Here is a 17,875-nt window from a genome sequence, read left to right as displayed (position 1 = left end):
TCTGAAGAGATAATTAAATGTAATGAAATTTGCCTAATTAATATATGTTATGCTTGAAGATCTATAGTAAATTTATGTGCTATGGTTTGTTTATATCCAGAATCTGGTTATGGTGATTAAGTGGCTACATTGATCCCCAAAATGGAAAGAATATTTGTGAAGGAGAAGATGATTTGACTCTTTGAGTATCTTGAAGGTTTCAGAGCTGTTTCTTTGACTTTCTAACCATGGATATGTGATTGATTGATTTTAGAGTTTTTTATTGGGATTGCAGCCAGTTGAAATCAAAAGAATCAGCTTCACAAACTAGCAGTAGAAGTAAAGTAACCTATCAGTTTCTGGACTCAGAATAAGAATATTTTGGTTGTCAAATTTAACAGTAACCAGAAAATGGCAAATCTCAGTTCATTTTTCCAGTCATTACCTGAATTTCTGAAACATGGAAACCAAAATGGATTTTATGCAAACAATGGGCACCAAAGTGAGATCAATGCATTGGTTTGTCAATCTTGCCAGAATACAGAAGCAACAGGGCTTGTTAACTTCTGTTTTGCTTTCTGAAAGTACACAATTTGCTGGTTATCTTTGACAAATCCCAGTTTTAAACTAGAAACAATAGTCTTTGATCATATTCAAACTAAGGGTATTCAAAACCGGCTAACCGATTTTTCCCTTAACCGGTTCGGTTTTAGTTCAGGAAAATCGGTTAATCGATTTTGTGAACCGAACTGGTTTTTCGGATAATCGATTTTCTTGAACTAAAACCGAACCGGTTAAGAGAAAAATCGGTTAACCAGTTTTGAACCGGTTTTAATTTAATATTTTATCTATTTTTTTAGTTTAATATTTTTATAATAAATCAATTTTTTTTTAATTTTATATTATTTTTATAATAAACCAGTTTTGGTTAACTGATTCTCATATTCTCGTAAACCGGTAACTTAATCGGAAAATTTATTTTTTTATTTCTTTGAACTAAAACCGAACCAATTTTTCGGATAGCTAGAGAACTGGTTCGGTTCGGTTTTTGTATTTTTTTGAACACCCCTAATTTAAACCCCAACCCTTGTGGGGACAAACCACAAGCCTCGCCATTTAGGCAAGCCCTAGTGTGTAACTGCTAGTCTCCTATTGAAATCTCAAGTTTAGAAGATTGATTATAATAAACTTAACCACAGGTGGTACATCTGTCATTTGTAAAGATTTTGTACTAAATGGGCATAATTTTGACAATTACCTTTATAACCTCTTGTGATGTCTTGAATCTTGATCAATCAGCAGTGTATAGTGGAGTACTCATGTAGTCATGTAGTGTGGCTCAATACCAATCTTTAATGGCATTTAAGAGAAATAGCTTTGAGGCAGTCAGACTGAACAAGATGCCAAATTTGCTTGACTGGTAGCTTATGCAAATGTCACCACATTTGACATTTAACTCAATTTATATAAAACAGCAACAACCACTTTCTGACAGGAAATCTCCAGGTTTTGTCATCTTGAACAAAGCAAAAATTAAAAATATAATATATACACCGAAACAATTACAAACATAAGGTTCGAGCCTTTCCCCAACAGAAAATTTCCACAAATATTGTTTTTGTGATTTGACACATGCATAATGAAATTTAACACAAGAATAAGTAGTGATAACATGTCATACAACTCAAACTGTAATTTGATGGAAGCCTTTAAACTGGGTACTTAGACGAGCATTTTGCCCAGGGATTCCACTTGGATGATCTTGTTCTTTATTGAGTACTTAAAACAGTGCCAATTCCCATCCTGCACATTTCAACTTTTGACTTCCTTAAACAAATTCCACAAGCAACACATATGCCACGCCATATTTCGTGACAAACTATACCGTTTTAAAATTTACAATGGGTAAGATTTTGTGAGTGTATCTGCTAATAGTGTACCCTCTCATCCTTATTGAAATTCAGGCTCTCGATGCCTCTAAGAGTGGACTCAAAGTTCCGTATGTTTGAAGTGTTTCTGCCGGAACTTGTGTGACGGTTTTCTGATGATACAACAGGTGAGCTTCTTTGCCCACTAGAAATCTTTTGAAATGCTCCTGGGTTGGCATCTGTGATGCGAGGGTCAGCTTCATTTACAAATGCAGTTGCATCACGACTAATTGCATCACGACTAGAGAATGCAGCCCTCCTTGATGATCCACCTGACCTCAAGAAACTATAACTGGATGCCTGAACCAGTCCAAGCACGAAAATAGTCAAGCAACTTAAATAGAATAAGAATGAAAAACCATTGTATAAGCATACGCAACATAAACTATTCATAATTCTAGCACTGAAACAAGCCAACAAGAGTTAGAAGTATGGGAAAAGAAGTTTTAGTATCAGAATTACTTACCATAGCATCTTTAGAATGAGCAGGATCATTTGTAACTGGACCTTTTTGTTTTGATAAGTTTGCAGAATTCACTAGTGGTCCAGAGTTCCTCCTGCGAGCGGGATCTGATACAGACCAACCAGTATGTCTAATTTCTTCCCCACCTGTAATATAGATTTATTGGTATATAAGGGGGCTCAATTGTGTTAAACACTTCCATATACAATGTCATATTGCCACCTCAACATTATCATACATAGAAAACACAGATGGTTCAAGGGAAAGTGACAAGCATGTATGGAACAAGTTACTCCATAATCCAATAAGAAAATACATGATATCATTCAAAATAGAAAATAACACGCAGGTTGAAGGTAGACAGGTAATTTGCACTGCATTGTCCAAGGGAAGACACTATGAAGGTTGATGTGCAAAAGATACAGAGAAAGTATTATCTAAAAATATACTTCTGATCAATGTAGTAGGCAAAAATTAGAAGGAAGAAAGGAAGAAATAGCACTACCTGCTTGCCTATCAACGTTGCCAGCACCAAGAGGCATGCCAGAGCTTGGTCCAGCCCCAGGTCCCTTAAAAAATTTAATAAAAAATAATAAGTTAATTGATTATCAATCAAGGGGCTAGAAGTTCAAGAAAAAATATAAACCTTGCCCTACGCCAACTTACAACAGCACGAGCAGGAGGATTGGCAATCTGTGATTGTTGATACTTCAAAATCGTCCAATCAAATACATAATCAAACTGGAAACCTGAAGAAAACCATACACAGTGGAAAGGTAAAACCATTTATTTATCAGAGAGATTCTAACAACAAAGCAAATAGTGAAATTCAAACCTTCACGAATAAAAAGGTCACGAAAGATTCTCTTCAAATAAGGATAGTCTGGTTTATCATCAAATCGCAGTGACCGGCAGTAGTGGAAGTAGGATGCGAATTCTGTAGGATAACCTCGACATAAGGCCTAAAGAGGAAGCAGTGAGCTTTCTAATCAGCTTTGAAAGCTAAAAATATAAACTTGGAATCAAAATGGGATCCTGAGACACAAAATTACCTCAATAGAAGTTGATACTTTCTTCTCACTGATCTTCTCATACTTCTGCTTCTTAGTGCCAGCTTTCAATCCCTGCCATGGAAGACTACAAGGAGATGGGTTCATAACCAATCAAAATACTACGGAAAAGATGAAAATTTTGAGATGATTAATATGTGAAGAATATTCACCTTCCTCTTAAAAAATACATCAGAACATATCCAAGTGATTCTAAATCATCCCTGCGACTTTGCTCTGTGAACACACAGACCTGATAATTAATTGATTTGACATAAAAAACAAAGGTGGAAAGGAAAATGGGATTCTATAGGCATACCAATGCCAAGGTGAGTGTTCATGCTTGCATATCTTGCAGTTCCCGTCAAATTCTTATTTTCTCTGTAATTCACACAAGATGTCAGGTTTAGAAAAGAAACATAATTTAAACCGCTGTTTAAATAATAAACACACAGAAGATTGAATTATAGTAACTTGGAGCTTAACCACCAGGGTACATCCCATTGCTTTTTCTAAATACTTTCAATTCATATAAAATTCCAAGTGTCCCTTTGACATCCTTTCAACAAGGTTAGACTTATGTTAAACCAAAGTCCAGAATAACTTAGATTGCACCAACAACATTTACAAATATTACATCAAATTAAGAAGCCTAAAAAGGAACTATGACCATCACTTACAGAAAACAGCGGCAGAAACCATACCATCAAAGTAAAAGAAAAATAAATCAGAGATGGGAAATGTAAAATCAAAGTATAAAATAGGTGCATAAATCTAAATGTTTAACTCTGATTGAAACCAGTAAAAAGGAAACCCTTTAACCATAAAAATAAAAAGAGGTATTCTGCTAATTGGTTTGAAGACTAACCTGTAAGGAATATGCTGATGCGTTGCAGTGTCTCTATACCTCTTAGCCAGACCAAAGTCAATGATATAAACCTATATGAAAGTAAAAATCAAATAAGGGATCGAAATAGGACATGAAAGCGCACATAATTATGAAAACTAGTTTTATAGCAAAACCTGATTTGCACGTCTCCCCAAACCCATGAGGAAATTGTCAGGCTTAATATCTCGATGCAGAAATGATTTGGAATGAACAAATTCAACCCGATTGATCTGACACAAATACAATAATTGTCAGACCATATGAAATTGGAAGGTAAATATACCAGAATAATATGAATACTAAATAAATGCATCATACCATTTGATCTGCAAGCATGAGAACAGTTTTGAGAGACAGCTTCCTACTGCAGAAGTTAAATAAATCTTCGAGGCTTGGCCCCAATAAATCCATCACAAGGACATTATAGTCTCCTTCAACACCAAACCATTTCACATTTGGAATTCCAGCTACCAATTATGGAAAGAGCACACAACAAAACAAATTCAAATAAATTATCAGTAAAGGATGCAACTTTAACATAAATAAAAGGAAATATAATCAACATAAAAGACAAGGCCATTACTTCCTCCTTGTAGTATTTTATACAACTTTGATTCATACTGTAGCTGAGGATGCTTTGTCTTGATATTTTCCTAGTAATGGAAACATTGTCAGAAATTTTGTGCTAAGTACTGGTAGTACCATCAAAGAAAGAAACAATACAAACCACAATAATTAATAAATTCTGAAAGACAACAAGATACAATGGAGAGAACTACTAACATATTGACAAAATTTCATGCACTAAAAATTTGCAAGAAGCAAATTGCATCAATCCATTCCTTTGATGAGCAAAATCTTCAACATTTAAACCCAAAGATAAAAGATAATAAAACCAATCGAGTCACCATGACATTCAGGAATTCCAGAAACATTAGAAATATCCATGCTAAAGCAAGAAAAATGAGAATCAAAAGGAGACAGCCAAGGTCCTCTCATTTACACACCTTCAAAGCTGTATAAACACACAAAAACTTATATACTTTGCCTTCAAAGAACATTTTATCCACAATTTCTAAAAAGGGTTGAATTTTCTCAATGCAATCATTCATCAAAACTCTCTCATTCTCTCGCTCTCTTCCTCTCTCTCACTCACTCACTCAATTACACATACCAAGTCCGAAAATCAGTAACAATCAATATTCCACACAAAAAACTAATACCCATAAAATTAAAAACCACAATAATCATAAACACAAAATGGAACTTTAGCCAAAACTAAAGCCAACCAATCAATATCAAATAAAATTTTAACAAAACACACAATTTAAACACACTCACAAGCTTAATTGCAACTTCTTCATTAGTCTGACTATTAGTACCTGCCCAAAAAAAAAAAAAAAAAAAAAAACGAAAAAACCCAGATCACAAAAAAGAAACCAATTAAAAGATTAAAACAAAGTGCAGGTAATCAGAAAACGAACCCAGATAGATCTCCCAAAAGAACCGCTACCGATCTTTCTCCCAACCGAAACTTATTCCCAACTCGTGGCTCCATAATCAGAACTCAGAACCTAATTTTAAACCCGCCAAAAGAGAACCTAAACCGTGAGAATTAAAACTCACCCAGATACAAAAATATCACAAAAGCGCTCCCTGTAAAAACAAACCGTCGAAAAAAACAAGCCTGATTGTGATCAATTTGGTCGCCAACTTTGAAACTCCTCCGCTCATGACGGGGGTTAGCAACTTCGTGGACATGGGTGGAAATAAAGTTGGAACTTTCTCTCTCTAGATCTTAGAGAGAGAGAAAGAGGAATGGGAAGCATGGTTGTTGATTGGTTTGATGCATTTTGTAGGTATTTGATTTGTGGGCTTTCGCTTTGATCCATCGAAGCCCGAGGGTCTCTGTTTGTCTTTGTTTCAAAACGACGCAGTTTTGATATATTCTATGGGGTTTTTATCCAACTCTTGCATTAAGACCATTATTAAATGTAATTATATTGTTATCAACTATATAAATACTGTGTTACGGGTTGCGGTAATATCATTCTATTCATCTGAGTAAGTTTCGAAACATGTCCAAAATATGTTACATTATATGTTATAAAAGGTTTCCATATTTCTATTGAACTTGAATGAGCATCATAGAGGAGAGAGTGTATTGACAAGATAGATGGAATTGAAATATGCTCGAGGGATAGAAGTAATTAAATAGCATATGGTCTAACAATTTGACATTATCAAGATCTGTTTATAGAGAATTAATTTTTTTTTTTAAACAAACACATGAGATTCTCATAACCAAAAGTATTCTCTCAATTAGGGGTGTAAACAAGCTAAGTCGAGCTGAGTATCACCCTAAATGAGCCTAGCATGGTTAAGCATTAGACGAGTTCGAGTCGAGTCACGAGACAACCAAGTCGGGAAAATTCGGCTCGCGACTCGGCTCGTTTATAAACGAGCCGGCTGGTGACTCGGCTCGTTTAACGCAAGCTCGAATTGGCTCGATTACGGCTCGTTTGGCCATTTTTTAATATAAGCTGTAGATCTTGTTTACACAATCAGATCAAATTTTAGATAAATTTGCTAAATCAACATAAATCACATCCAAATCAACATAAACAACTATTACACAAAAAATTTACAACCAAGATAAAAAAAAAAAAAAAAAAAAGTACACAAATGTCTATCAAAATTATCATCAAAACGGCATAGAACTCAAACTTCTGGAAGTTGAATCTCCAATGGTTCCTGTGTTTGTGGGTGGCTTGGTGTGATAATTAGGAAATTATTTTTGGGGTTTTTGTTTTAGGGTTCTTGATTTGGGGGATAATGAATTTACGCAATTTGATTTTGGGTTAATTGGGATTATTTGGTTAAGGGTTAATTTTTGATTTTTTAAACCTTTTAGTCTTTATATGTCAAATTAAAAAAAACCCAAAAACTTGTATTATGCACAGAAAAAACCCTAAACGAGCACTATTGGCTCGAGAGCCGAATCGAGCCGAGTCGGGGTAGACTCGAACTCGGCTCGGTTACTTCGAATAAATTCGAGCCGGCTCGGCTCGATTATAATCTAGCCGAGTTCGAGTATTAACGAGTCGAGCCAAGCCGAGTCGCAAACCTACTCTCAATATTGATTTGTTAGTTGGTGTCATTAAATAATGTCTTTATGAATCACCACTTGTGACGGGATGGATAGAGGGGCGCATACTTGAAGTGCCTCTGGTTTGAGTTCAAGTTGACTAAAAGGTGACCAATTACTATACCCAAAAAAAGAAAAAAAAAAAGTCTTTATGCCACTTTGGGAACTTGATGGTGGTGGTGGTACCAGTTTAGTGGTCATATGGGGTCACTATAAGCATACTTTGATTTCTACCCCTTGTCAAGGCATTTTATGTAACCCACTACATTAAACTTTGTGATATAAAGATTTAATTAATTAATAATAAATTGATTGTTTGATTTGTACTTGTTGAAGGCTTAAAAATCAAGGTTGTTTTGAGAAATTTCTTCATAATTCACTAGTCTTGGCTCTATATTCTTTGATAAGGATAAAGGTAACTTCAAATTTGTGTCCCACAAATCACAAACTTTTGAGTATGTGTGAAAGAGCTTCAAATGGAAATATAAGTTATTGACAATGATCATACATGTGAAAGTAAGAGGTAAATTCTAGTTGTTTCCTAAAGTTTAGAATGCGTTTGGTGTACTTTTGGATTTGTAAAATCCTATTATGATTACATATTAGGATAAGTTTTGAGAATGTTTGGTACATTATTGAAAACTTTTTTGAAAATATTTAGATTACTTTAACCCCCACATTTTTAATTTAGCTAAAGCCCAAAAAAAAAAAAAAAGTTTATAAATTAAAAAAAACATCCCCACTCACCCAATCGACTTTCGTAACCGACCACCACCGCGAATGGTGGCCGTCACATCAGAATGGCAATGAACAGCCATATCTGGCTAGTGTGCGTCGATCTTACCTTTTCGACTAGATTCATCGTGGATCTCCAGAAAACTGGTCTCGTCAACGGTCGAAAAAGGTAAGATCGCCGATGATCAGCCAAATCTAACCAGCTGTGCGTTGTTCTAACGCCAACGATGGCAACAGTGGTTGCTGGTGGGTGATAGTGGCTTGGGTGGGTGATAATGTTTTTGTAATTTATAAAGTTTTTTGTGAAAAGTAATTATTTAATGTTTTAAGTTGAATACAATAGGATTGAATTTTGAAGAATATTAAAACAAAAACATTTTTCATTTTAAGGATAGAATAGTGGAATAAGATATGGTGAGAAAGTTAAACAAACTGAGCCTTTTGTCCACTTTCTCTTCTAGGGCAAAAACAAGAGGAATCCTTTAAAGTTTGAAAAATACTTTCATTCAAATGATGGACATACATATGACTTAGTTAGAATCATTTTAAACGTTAGTATTTGTGGATGTATGTACATATAACTAAGGGTGAGCAAGAAAACCGATTATAACCAGAACTGGCAGGTACTCAGGTTTTGGTTCCAGTTCCTACTTGAAATCGGCATGGAAAGGGTCGGCTCCGGTTCCAAAATTGGTGGAACGGCATTGTGCGGTTTCGGTTTTGGTTCCACCACTTAGGTACTAGAATTGAAATTGGGAAATGGAACCATAATTGAGGTCTAGGTACCGGGTGGAACACGGTTACTCGGGTGTTATTTATAATTTTTATAAACTATTGGAGTGGTATTTGTAAATTTTAAAGGGTATATTTGCATTTTTGTAATAATAAGGGGTATCTCGAGTACCAAAACCGGAACTTTTTGTCAAGTTTCGGTTTCAACTGTGATGAAACGAAATCGGCAAGTTCCAGTTCCAAATTCCAAGAACGACCATTCTATTTGGTTTCTTGGAAAAGGGCGGGTACCGACCCGATCACCCAAGATAGAATCATTTAGATACATGAGTATCATTAATGCACACACTCGTAATGTGGATAATTCTGTCTTGAAAAACTCACCAAAGTTTGAAGAATATTTTATTATGGGCATACAACCAAGACAATCATTTTTATACCTAAGTATTCATGGTATGCAGGCCCCTTCGTGATTGATCAGATAAACATGCATCCCTTATCTAGCAAATGGTTTAGTGTAATCCAAATCTTGATCTAAATACAAGCAAATGGTTTCATTGGTTGGCTGTGGACCAGAGGAGCATATAATCAGCTTTAAGTGGTTGGGTTACACACTATTAGAATCGTCTGTTTATATGACCAAAACCAAAGAAAAACAACAAGCAAACAACAAAAACCATTCAAAATTGGACTGAAAGTGACTTAAATTAGTTTGAAATGTGTGGTTGGAAGGGTTTCTGCTGCTTAACATTCGGTAGATGAGAACTTTCAATTCAAAACGTCGTTTGGTTGGATTTTGGGAATACTACTTTTAGTATTCCAAAAAAAGTTAAACAGTAAAATACCAAAAAACTCACAATATTATTCAACTTTATTCAACATTTTTTAAATCCCCTAAATTTGTTAATTCAATTAAATACCCCTAAATATTTTTAATATTTTTGTTACGGCGACTCCGGCCACCCTCCGACGGTGGTGACCGGCTGTTCGTATTTGAGGGTGGATTGGGAGTGTTTTTGTTAACTTTTAATATTTTATTATAAGGGGTGTTTTATAAAAAAACAAACATAAGGGGTATCTTATCAATTTGTAAATCTTACATCGTAATACCCGCCCAATTCAACTTTTTTTTTTAACTTTTTTCAAAAAACTTTTCCCAAAACCACAAAATTGTGAACCAAACGGAGCCCAAGTCATAGATGATGATTGAAGCAAAAATTATACATGGGTTGTTTTGACCTTTCACAGGATATTTAATAGAATGTAGATTTTCAACTATCTTCTTCTTCACAAATCTGTAAACTATCTCATCAGACATTAGCAATAGTGTACATACAAATACAAGAGAGACCCAAGGCTGTTTTGTGTAATGAATGATTGAATGGATGATCTTCAACAAACCAACCCCATCTAAGCGGATAAAAAAGGGAAAAAAAAAATTATATCAAGAAATGAATCGGAGAAGGGCCAAGGGGGCAAAACTGTAGATGGCCGGAAACCTAAAAAATTTTCCAAAAGAAAACTGAGAAAAATCATGGACTTTCATTTAATGGGGTTGCTACAGGTTTTTCAGCCAAAGTTGAGGTCTTCCTATGCAACTTCACTCTTAAGTGCCTCATCTTAGCCTCTACTCTTGCTGTGAAACCGATCTTGGTTTCTTGTCTTGCCTTGGACCGTTCTCTGGTCCACATGTGTCGATCCTCCACGTCCTTCTTATAGTACTTGATTTCTTGGATAACATGATGATCCATGGGTTTAATACATCTTTGGAAAGATACGTGGGTGAAGTAAACGATATTACATGTGACAGTTACCAGTAAGGTGGTTGTCCAGAAGATTGGCGCGGGAGCAAGAGCTTCAACTAGAATTTGGTAAGAATTCCCAGAAATGGTGGGAGATGCCATGCCATAAAGTAAGAGAAACAAATACCAAGTAGCTATGCTGCCCCAGATAAACAAGTGTTGAATCCATGTGAAGTGGCTGATAGTAAGTGCAATCTGAACATTGACGACCCAGATTATACAAGTGAACATTGTTGCACCAACAACAGCCATGTCAGCAGTCTGGCCTTCCGGACAGAAAGCTTGGTCGTAGAAAATGATAATATTGAGGATGAAAATGATGAGAGAGGCATAGACACCATTGCCAATCCAACCAAATATCCTAACCCAGTCGAAAAACAAATTTTTGGGTCCTTGCTGATACAATGCAGGGAACTGCAGAACAAGTAAATATTATAAAATAGCTACTACAGAAAAGGATTTGCTAGCAAAATCTTATAAGTGCCACAAACCTGTAAACAGATCTCAGAAGAAACATCTTGTTCAAAAACTCCCAATGAAATGACTGGCAGTGCAGTAAGAACGACATTGAAGGATAGCATATACCAGTCATCGTACACTGATTGCCCAGAAAAGCCAGCAAATGCCTCAAAGTAGAAGAGAGTGAGACCAAATGCTATATTTTTGTAGAAGAAATAGCAAATCTGACGGAAAAACATCACAGTTAAAATGAGGTTGAATCACAGATAAATAACATTCATGTATATAAAAACATCTAATTGTGCATGCAGCCAGTATGCGGAAAAAATGCGTGAAAAGAAGATATTAAGTTGGGAAATGTTGATTATTACCATCTGAGCTATCCTCTTGTAGCACCAGTGTCCATGGACAACCAGAAGTCTTTCCAAAAATCGAAATTGGGCAATAGAGAAGTCACTAGCCATCACAGCCTGCAAATAGTTACAAGTTCAAAGGCTTCATATCGTAATTCAGATATAAGATATGTCATAAGAGCCCTATTGTCATCATAAGATAAAATAGAAACAATCAAGTACATCATTCAAATGGGAAGAAATAATCAGGTTTGATATTCCTTTCCAAAATGTAACACATCCAGACACAAAAATAGCTAGAACAAAGCAAGAGAAGCATGATGTATTCCAGCCACCCAACAATAAATTTCCGCCGGTCCCAAACTGTGGACATTACTGATAATAAACATACTTGGAAAGATATTCTGCACTAGAAACAGACGGTATTCCCATTCTATGAAAGGCTGAGTTCAAAAATAAAATGAGAAAATTTACACTGTTTTATAAATCTGTCATACTTAAAAGAGCCAGATGGATGTGTTGCCTACCTGCATACCTTCCACCCCACTGATGCCAACACCAATGTCAGCTTCTTGAATCATTCCAACGTCATTGGCACCATCACCAACTGCTAAGGTCGTTTTTCCAGTTCCTTCTTTAACTAACCTTGTTACCTGGATTCAAAAATTGAAAAAAAATGGTACATGACCTAACAAAAGAATGCATATTGGTATGGATCATTTGTAGGAATGCCACGGAATGATACTTGAAATGCAGAAAGGAAAATGTTGCAAGAGTGAAGTAACTGCTGAGAAAATAGTACCAGTGCCTTCTGCTTGGGAGAGACACGACAGCATATAACAGATGCACAATCAACTGCTAGTCCCAAGAAATGAAGCTTCAAGTCATCCTCCAAAGCATAGGTTAGTGTTTTTCCATCAATTATTAACGCAAACGCAGCATGTGGGTCTTTTTCTAGCTTGATCATTTGCGAGGCATTAGTGATTTGATTCAAAATGTTCTCTTTAATAACCTGATTGGAAGCAAAAGACAAGAGAGTCTAACATGAAATGGAATAAATTTTTTCTGGAAAATAAAACCCATACTCATTTCAAAGTTATACATATATATACCTGTTTGGCATCTTGGGCTATTGCATCAGAGTTCAGTGCTGTTATACAGATCTGCTTCATGCCTTGTCGAAGCAAACTGCAGGCAAATCTGCATCATGCAAGAAAATTTTCAGGATGTTGGTTTGACAAGCAAAAATAATTCTTGTTTGGGGTTACAACTTTTAAGTAATATGTGTTAAGAAGAGCCTTCTAATTTAATATAGATACAAACCCTATGTTGATTGCAGTTTCCATCTTGTCTCCTGTCAAAACCCAGATCTTGAGACCAGCTTGTGCAAGTTTATCTATGCACTGGGGCACCTAAAGAAAGCACAGACAAATCAAGCTGAAGTAGATCAAGAGAAAAATATATAAATATAGCTCTACGACAATGATTATGTTTACCCCTTTTTGCAATTTGTCCTCCACAGCAGTAGCACCAACAAGGATCAGATCCTTTTCCATCATATCTGAAATCCGCTCAAGCATAATTTCTCTGTCAGCCGCAATAGAAGTTTTGGCTTTTAGAAACTCATTGTTCCAAGAAGTATACTCAGACTCATCAAGCTTTCTGTAAGCAAGTGCCAATGTACGCAACCCAGCTTCTCCATATTCATTCAAGTGCCTAGTAGTAACTTCCTCATACATTCTTCCATTCTTTGATAGCCGATCAAAAATAATGCTGCATATTCCAAGCAAAGAACTCATGCATGGTGGGATACAACGAGACGATTGCAAAAGTTCGAAAATTATAGCTAATATTGACCATTTGCCATTTATAAAACTCAAATGAAACCAGTAACAGCCCCCAAACAGTAGATGGAAGTCATATCGACATTCAAGGCCTCTAACAGGAAGCCAAATCTAAAAAAAGTTGTGAGGATAACCTGTCAGCGCCTTTGCAGAAGAGAATAATCTGCCCATCCTCATCCCGAACAATTACACTCATCCGCTTTCTTTTGCTAGTGAAATCCAACAAATTGAGAATTTTGTACTCTCTGCAAGATTCCCAAAAGACAATTAAGATGCTACGGCACTAAAAATTCAAATGAAATAAAAAATTGGAAAAAGAGCTACACATGGAAAATTATTCATTTATATCCTCACCTTTGAGTTGGCTGTCCTGAAGAATGATATATTTCACGGATAAACACACTGGATTGAGTTCTTTTACAAAACTCAAAACCAAACTCCCTAGCAGCAACAAGAAAAGCCCCTTCGTCGGGTGACTCTGCTTCGTATGTGACATCGCCAGTCTCTTCATTCAGCTCAGGAATAGCAGTGTGACAAACCGCTAAAATACGGAAAAACAACGAAATGACACCTACATTAGGTTCTCGTAACCAGTTTCCTTCCATGAGGCGGCTGTCCTCAAAGCTAAAGCCCTTTATGACACGTTTACGTTCTTTTTCATCTTTAGAAGTGATGACGGTCTCCAGTTCAATTTCTGATGTAATATTTTTATGCTTTGGAACACTTAAGATGTCTTCATTCTCATCCTCAAGGTCCATAGCCATCTGTTTTGCGCAAGCAAGTTCAACTTCACTAGAACGCACACCATATGCAGTACCAGCAATGGAACACTTAAGAAAATCCATCTGGTTGCAGGTCAAAGTCCCAGTTTTATCAGAGAGGATAGTATCTACCTGACCCAATTCCTCATTAAGATTTGATGTCCGTGCTTGAGAAGGAATCCCACTTTCTTCATCATACATATGTATATCTTGGTTAATGAAAATTGCTTGCAAAAACTTCACAACCTCAATTGAAAGATAGAGCGAGATTGGTATTAAATACCCATAAAGAATGAGAGCAGTGACCAGATGAGCAAGCCCAGGCAGGAGGGGCTTGCTAGGATTAAAGTAAGCATCAGTATCATTGGGTTTTAAGTACCACCAGTCTGGTACTTGGAACTTCATCTTCACAGCAAAGCCTATCGAACTCATCACTGATATTGTCAGAAGAATAGCAAAAAGGATAAATATTATCTTGTCCATCTGTTTCTCTATTCTGCTCCTTTTTGAAGGAGAGGTTGTTGAATTCTGCATGACTTTACTATCATGACCCGTGAATACCACCACCCCATAAACAAAAGTTGTATTCCTGAGTTTGGAGTCTCTAAGGAGGATCTGACTAGGATCAATAGCATAAACCTGGCGATCATATTCAATATTACCAACAAAGGTGTAAAGACTGGGGTTTGGGTCTTCACATCTTATGGTTCCGGAAAAATTCTTGAAACTATCATCATCATCCAAAGATGAAGTAGCCTCCAAAGATCTCTTGACCTTCAAGTTTGTCTCACCATCTAAGTTCATAGTCTCCACATAGCAAATCCCATCCTCATAACTTGAAGACAAGAAGAGCAAATCAGCTGGAAAAAATTGATTCTTCTCCACTTTCACCACATCCCCAACTCGAATCTTCTCCCAGGGCCTATAGCCAAAAACACCATCCCCTTTATGAATACATACTTTCCGAGCATTAACCTCTTTATCTTGCATAAACCTACGCCAATCTTCTAAAGCTTCTTTTGCCATGCTAACCCCAACAACAATGGCCAACGGAAGAAGCATACTTACAGGGGTGAATGGGGAGAGTGGTGTCAGGGAAAGAAGTGCAGCAATAAGGAAGTAAATATTGGCAACTCGATTAAATTGCTCAAAGAGTGCTTTAGGAAAGAATGAGAAAAAATTATACTTTGTGGTTGATATATAATTAGCCCGATAGTTCAAAGGTTTTTTCCGGTGCATACGAGGTTGGTTGCAATATACAAGTCGCGTATGCCCTGGAGCTACTGACCCCTCAACTTCATCCAGTGCAGGCCTGAGGCATGCGAATGTATAGAGCTGGCTCAGCCTGAGCCTTGCCCTTATCCTACCTCGTGCCATGTCTCAGAGAATTTAAGCTCAAAATGAAAGGAAAAATTACAACAGTCACACAACCATTAAAAAAAAAAAACTCCAAATCTTGCCTTCTGTATTAATTCTAAAGGTGCCCCAGGACCACAATTCCTTCTTCTCAGGCCTGAACAATAACCATATCACAAACATCATTGACTTTGAAAAATTGCAGCCCACAATAATATAACATAACAAGAAAACATATCAATATCATAACCTCACATAAAGCACCCACCATAGCTAAATTGAATGAAAATTTATACCAACAAGATTTGAGAATTTTAAAAGAAAGCAAGATTTAACAAACCCACATTGATAATACCATCCAAAGAACCATTAAACCAAAACTTAAGAGCTGAAATCACAAACCCAATTGCCCATTCTTCATAAACATAAAAAAATCAACAAAATGAAACAATGTGCAGCTCAAAATGAACAAAAAATCACCATTACAGCTCCAGATTATTCATCCTACAAGCCTCAAATTCATAAAAACTCATACCCACCTCAACATTCAACACAAAAACATTGAAAAAGAAAGGCCAAAAGGGGTACCTGAAGAAATTTGCAGGGGTGGTTCTATCGCCAAACCACAAAAGAAAAAATACGCATTTGGCGAAAAGTGACAGAATTGAAACTGGTGAATTGTAGATCAAGAAAAGTTACGAAATTTCAACCAAAGATAGTTTCTTTTTTAATTAGTTTCTTTCTTAATTGTTTTTGTTTTGGAAAGGGACAGAGAGAAAGGACAGGGGTTTTACACAATTTCTCTCTCCTACTGGAAAACAAAACCAAACCAAACCAGGAATTTCCGGGGATCCTTCTCTTCCTATATTTATGTTTTTTATTTTTACATTTAATTGCTAAATTAGTTTAAATAAATTAAAAAAAAAAAGACAAAGTAGAGAGGAGTGGGATCCACTCGTCCCACGTGGCATGAGCTTAAACTTTTAATTATCTAGCTCATATTTTATGGGGTTTAACTCAACGGTCCCCAAGTTTAATTACAAAATAAAAAATGGTTACGAGATTTCAAAAATAACATAAATCCTCGTATTGTTTATGAGCTGTTTGTCGTTTGTATCAAAAGAGTAGTATACGAATACAAAACTTTGTTTTATTCGAGAGTAGTGTTATAGTATGCAGATAAATTATTCTTCTTCTCCATTCCTGAATTATGGTTTAACAATTTATCGGAATATAATTCAAGGGTTAGAAAAGAGGTAACAATTGTTATTTACTCACTATGTATAAATTAACCCTCTTATCGATCCTTGAATTATGGCCTAATGGCTTAAAATTTTATGACTCAAAGGTTAAAAAAGATGTATTAATAGTTAAACAAGGGTTAAATCGCAGCGTAAACGAGAAACAGTAACACTACGTACACAAGCAGCAACTAAATTTATGTTCAAATTTTAGTCTAAAGACCCATCCGTGGGTAACTTAGATGGTTAGAGTGTATTGAGGATAATGTGGATAGGTGCATAGTCCCAGGTTCGATTCCCCATCTGAACATCTTTGATTTAAGTGGAGGGTTATGACGGTAGATTGCTATACTAGTCTCCCTTAAAGATTAGTCAAAGTATGCGTAAGTTGATTCGGATACCTTCAGACACTTTGATTAAAAATATAATAGATTAGAGATGTAATGAATGCTTTATTCACACCCATGTACAAGAACTAGTCAAATATGAATTACTAATGAAATTTTCAACCAAAAAACTGTTTTAAGCAAGATAAACAATAATATTACGCTTACAACAAGTAATCAATATTCTTGATTGACAACACAACCATCAACAAAAACTGATCAAATCAAACGGTTGACGGCTGATGATAGAATTTTTTTTTTTTTTTTAAACAAAAAATAAAAAAATAAAAGTGGGTGAGGTCTCCCACTACCATCCATATGAAATGAAAACATAAAAAAAATAGGAATTGTTGAATGTTGATTCATTCATGGAAGTGCATCTTTGTAAGGTCAATGAAATCTTGTTTTTGTCTTCAAGTCTTTAGGAAATTAGGCAGCCGCAACTCCATCTCCATGTGCTCTTAAGATTGAGTCCACAATGGATGGTGTTAATGTATGATGAAAATGAATTATCAAAGACTAAAAAGTAAAAACTATATATTTAAATAAAAACTCATTGAAAAGGATAGTCATTCATTTTTAGTTGAAATAATACTTGTATTTGGAAAAAGGGTTCTTATCGTTTTACGAATAACTTTATCGAGAACTCATTGAAAACGGAAACAAGTTCGAAAACAAAACTGAAAACTGCTAATAACCCTTCTGATTAATAATCTCGAGTTTTTTATTTGAGAAATTAAGTCTCTCATC

The 17,875-nt window shown here is 35.7% G+C and overlaps 2 protein-coding genes across 3 annotated transcripts; both read right to left on the bottom strand.

Annotated features, from left to right (window-relative positions):
* Positions 1-1,541: 1,541 nt before the first annotated feature.
* Positions 1,542-6,154, bottom strand: LOC116109780 (casein kinase 1-like protein 2). Its single transcript, XM_031396001.1, is given in 15 exon segments — positions 1,542-2,207; positions 2,374-2,516; positions 2,876-2,939; positions 3,037-3,119; positions 3,206-3,332; positions 3,423-3,507; positions 3,593-3,656; positions 3,739-3,800; positions 4,288-4,358; positions 4,443-4,538; positions 4,627-4,775; positions 4,892-4,961; positions 5,650-5,690; positions 5,789-5,836; positions 5,839-6,154. Coding segments are annotated over 15 exon segments (1,431 nt in total). The 5' UTR covers positions 5,867-6,154; the 3' UTR covers positions 1,542-1,907.
* Positions 6,155-10,206: 4,052 nt separating this feature from the next.
* On the bottom strand, positions 10,207-15,657 carry LOC116109729 (probable phospholipid-transporting ATPase 4). 2 transcript variants are annotated; one of them, XM_031395964.1, is made up of 10 exons: positions 13,736-15,657; positions 13,516-13,626; positions 13,034-13,310; positions 12,861-12,949; positions 12,650-12,737; positions 12,340-12,576; positions 12,065-12,190; positions 11,556-11,654; positions 11,217-11,408; positions 10,207-11,139 (listed from the first exon to the last, which is right to left on the bottom strand). In XM_031395964.1, the coding sequence occupies exons 1-10, from the start codon at positions 15,517-15,519 to the stop codon at positions 10,456-10,458; spliced, it is 3,687 nt and encodes a 1,228-aa protein (XP_031251824.1). In that variant the 5' UTR covers positions 15,520-15,657; the 3' UTR covers positions 10,207-10,455. The 2 variants fall into 2 exon arrangements, with proteins under 2 accessions (XP_031251824.1, XP_031251825.1); XM_031395965.1 differs by having other exon boundaries at positions 12,340-12,549.
* Positions 15,658-17,875: the final 2,218 nt, after the last annotated feature.

The sequence above is a fragment of the Pistacia vera genome, unplaced genomic scaffold (assembly GCF_008641045.1).
Source record: "Pistacia vera cultivar Batoury unplaced genomic scaffold, PisVer_v2 Contig59, whole genome shotgun sequence".
NCBI lineage: Eukaryota > Viridiplantae > Streptophyta > Magnoliopsida > Sapindales > Anacardiaceae > Pistacia > Pistacia vera.
The sequence above is the reverse complement of the archived record's forward strand: the minus strand, read 5'-3'. Positions and strand labels throughout refer to the sequence as shown.

Excerpts from the sequence above, each read along its gene's own strand:
- LOC116109729 (XM_031395964.1), bottom strand. The coding sequence starts at position 15,519 with ATGGCACGAGGTAGGATAAGGGCAAGGCTCAGGCTGAGCCAGCTCTAT. Across the intron at positions 13,627-13,735 it reads TCAGGACAGCCAACTCAAAG|AGAGTACAAAATTCTCAATT; the intron begins GTGAGGATATAA and ends GGAATCTTGCAG. Across the intron at positions 12,577-12,649 it reads TAGCCCAAGATGCCAAACAG|ACTCTCTTGTCTTTTGCTTC; the intron begins GTATATATATGT and ends ATTTCATGTTAG.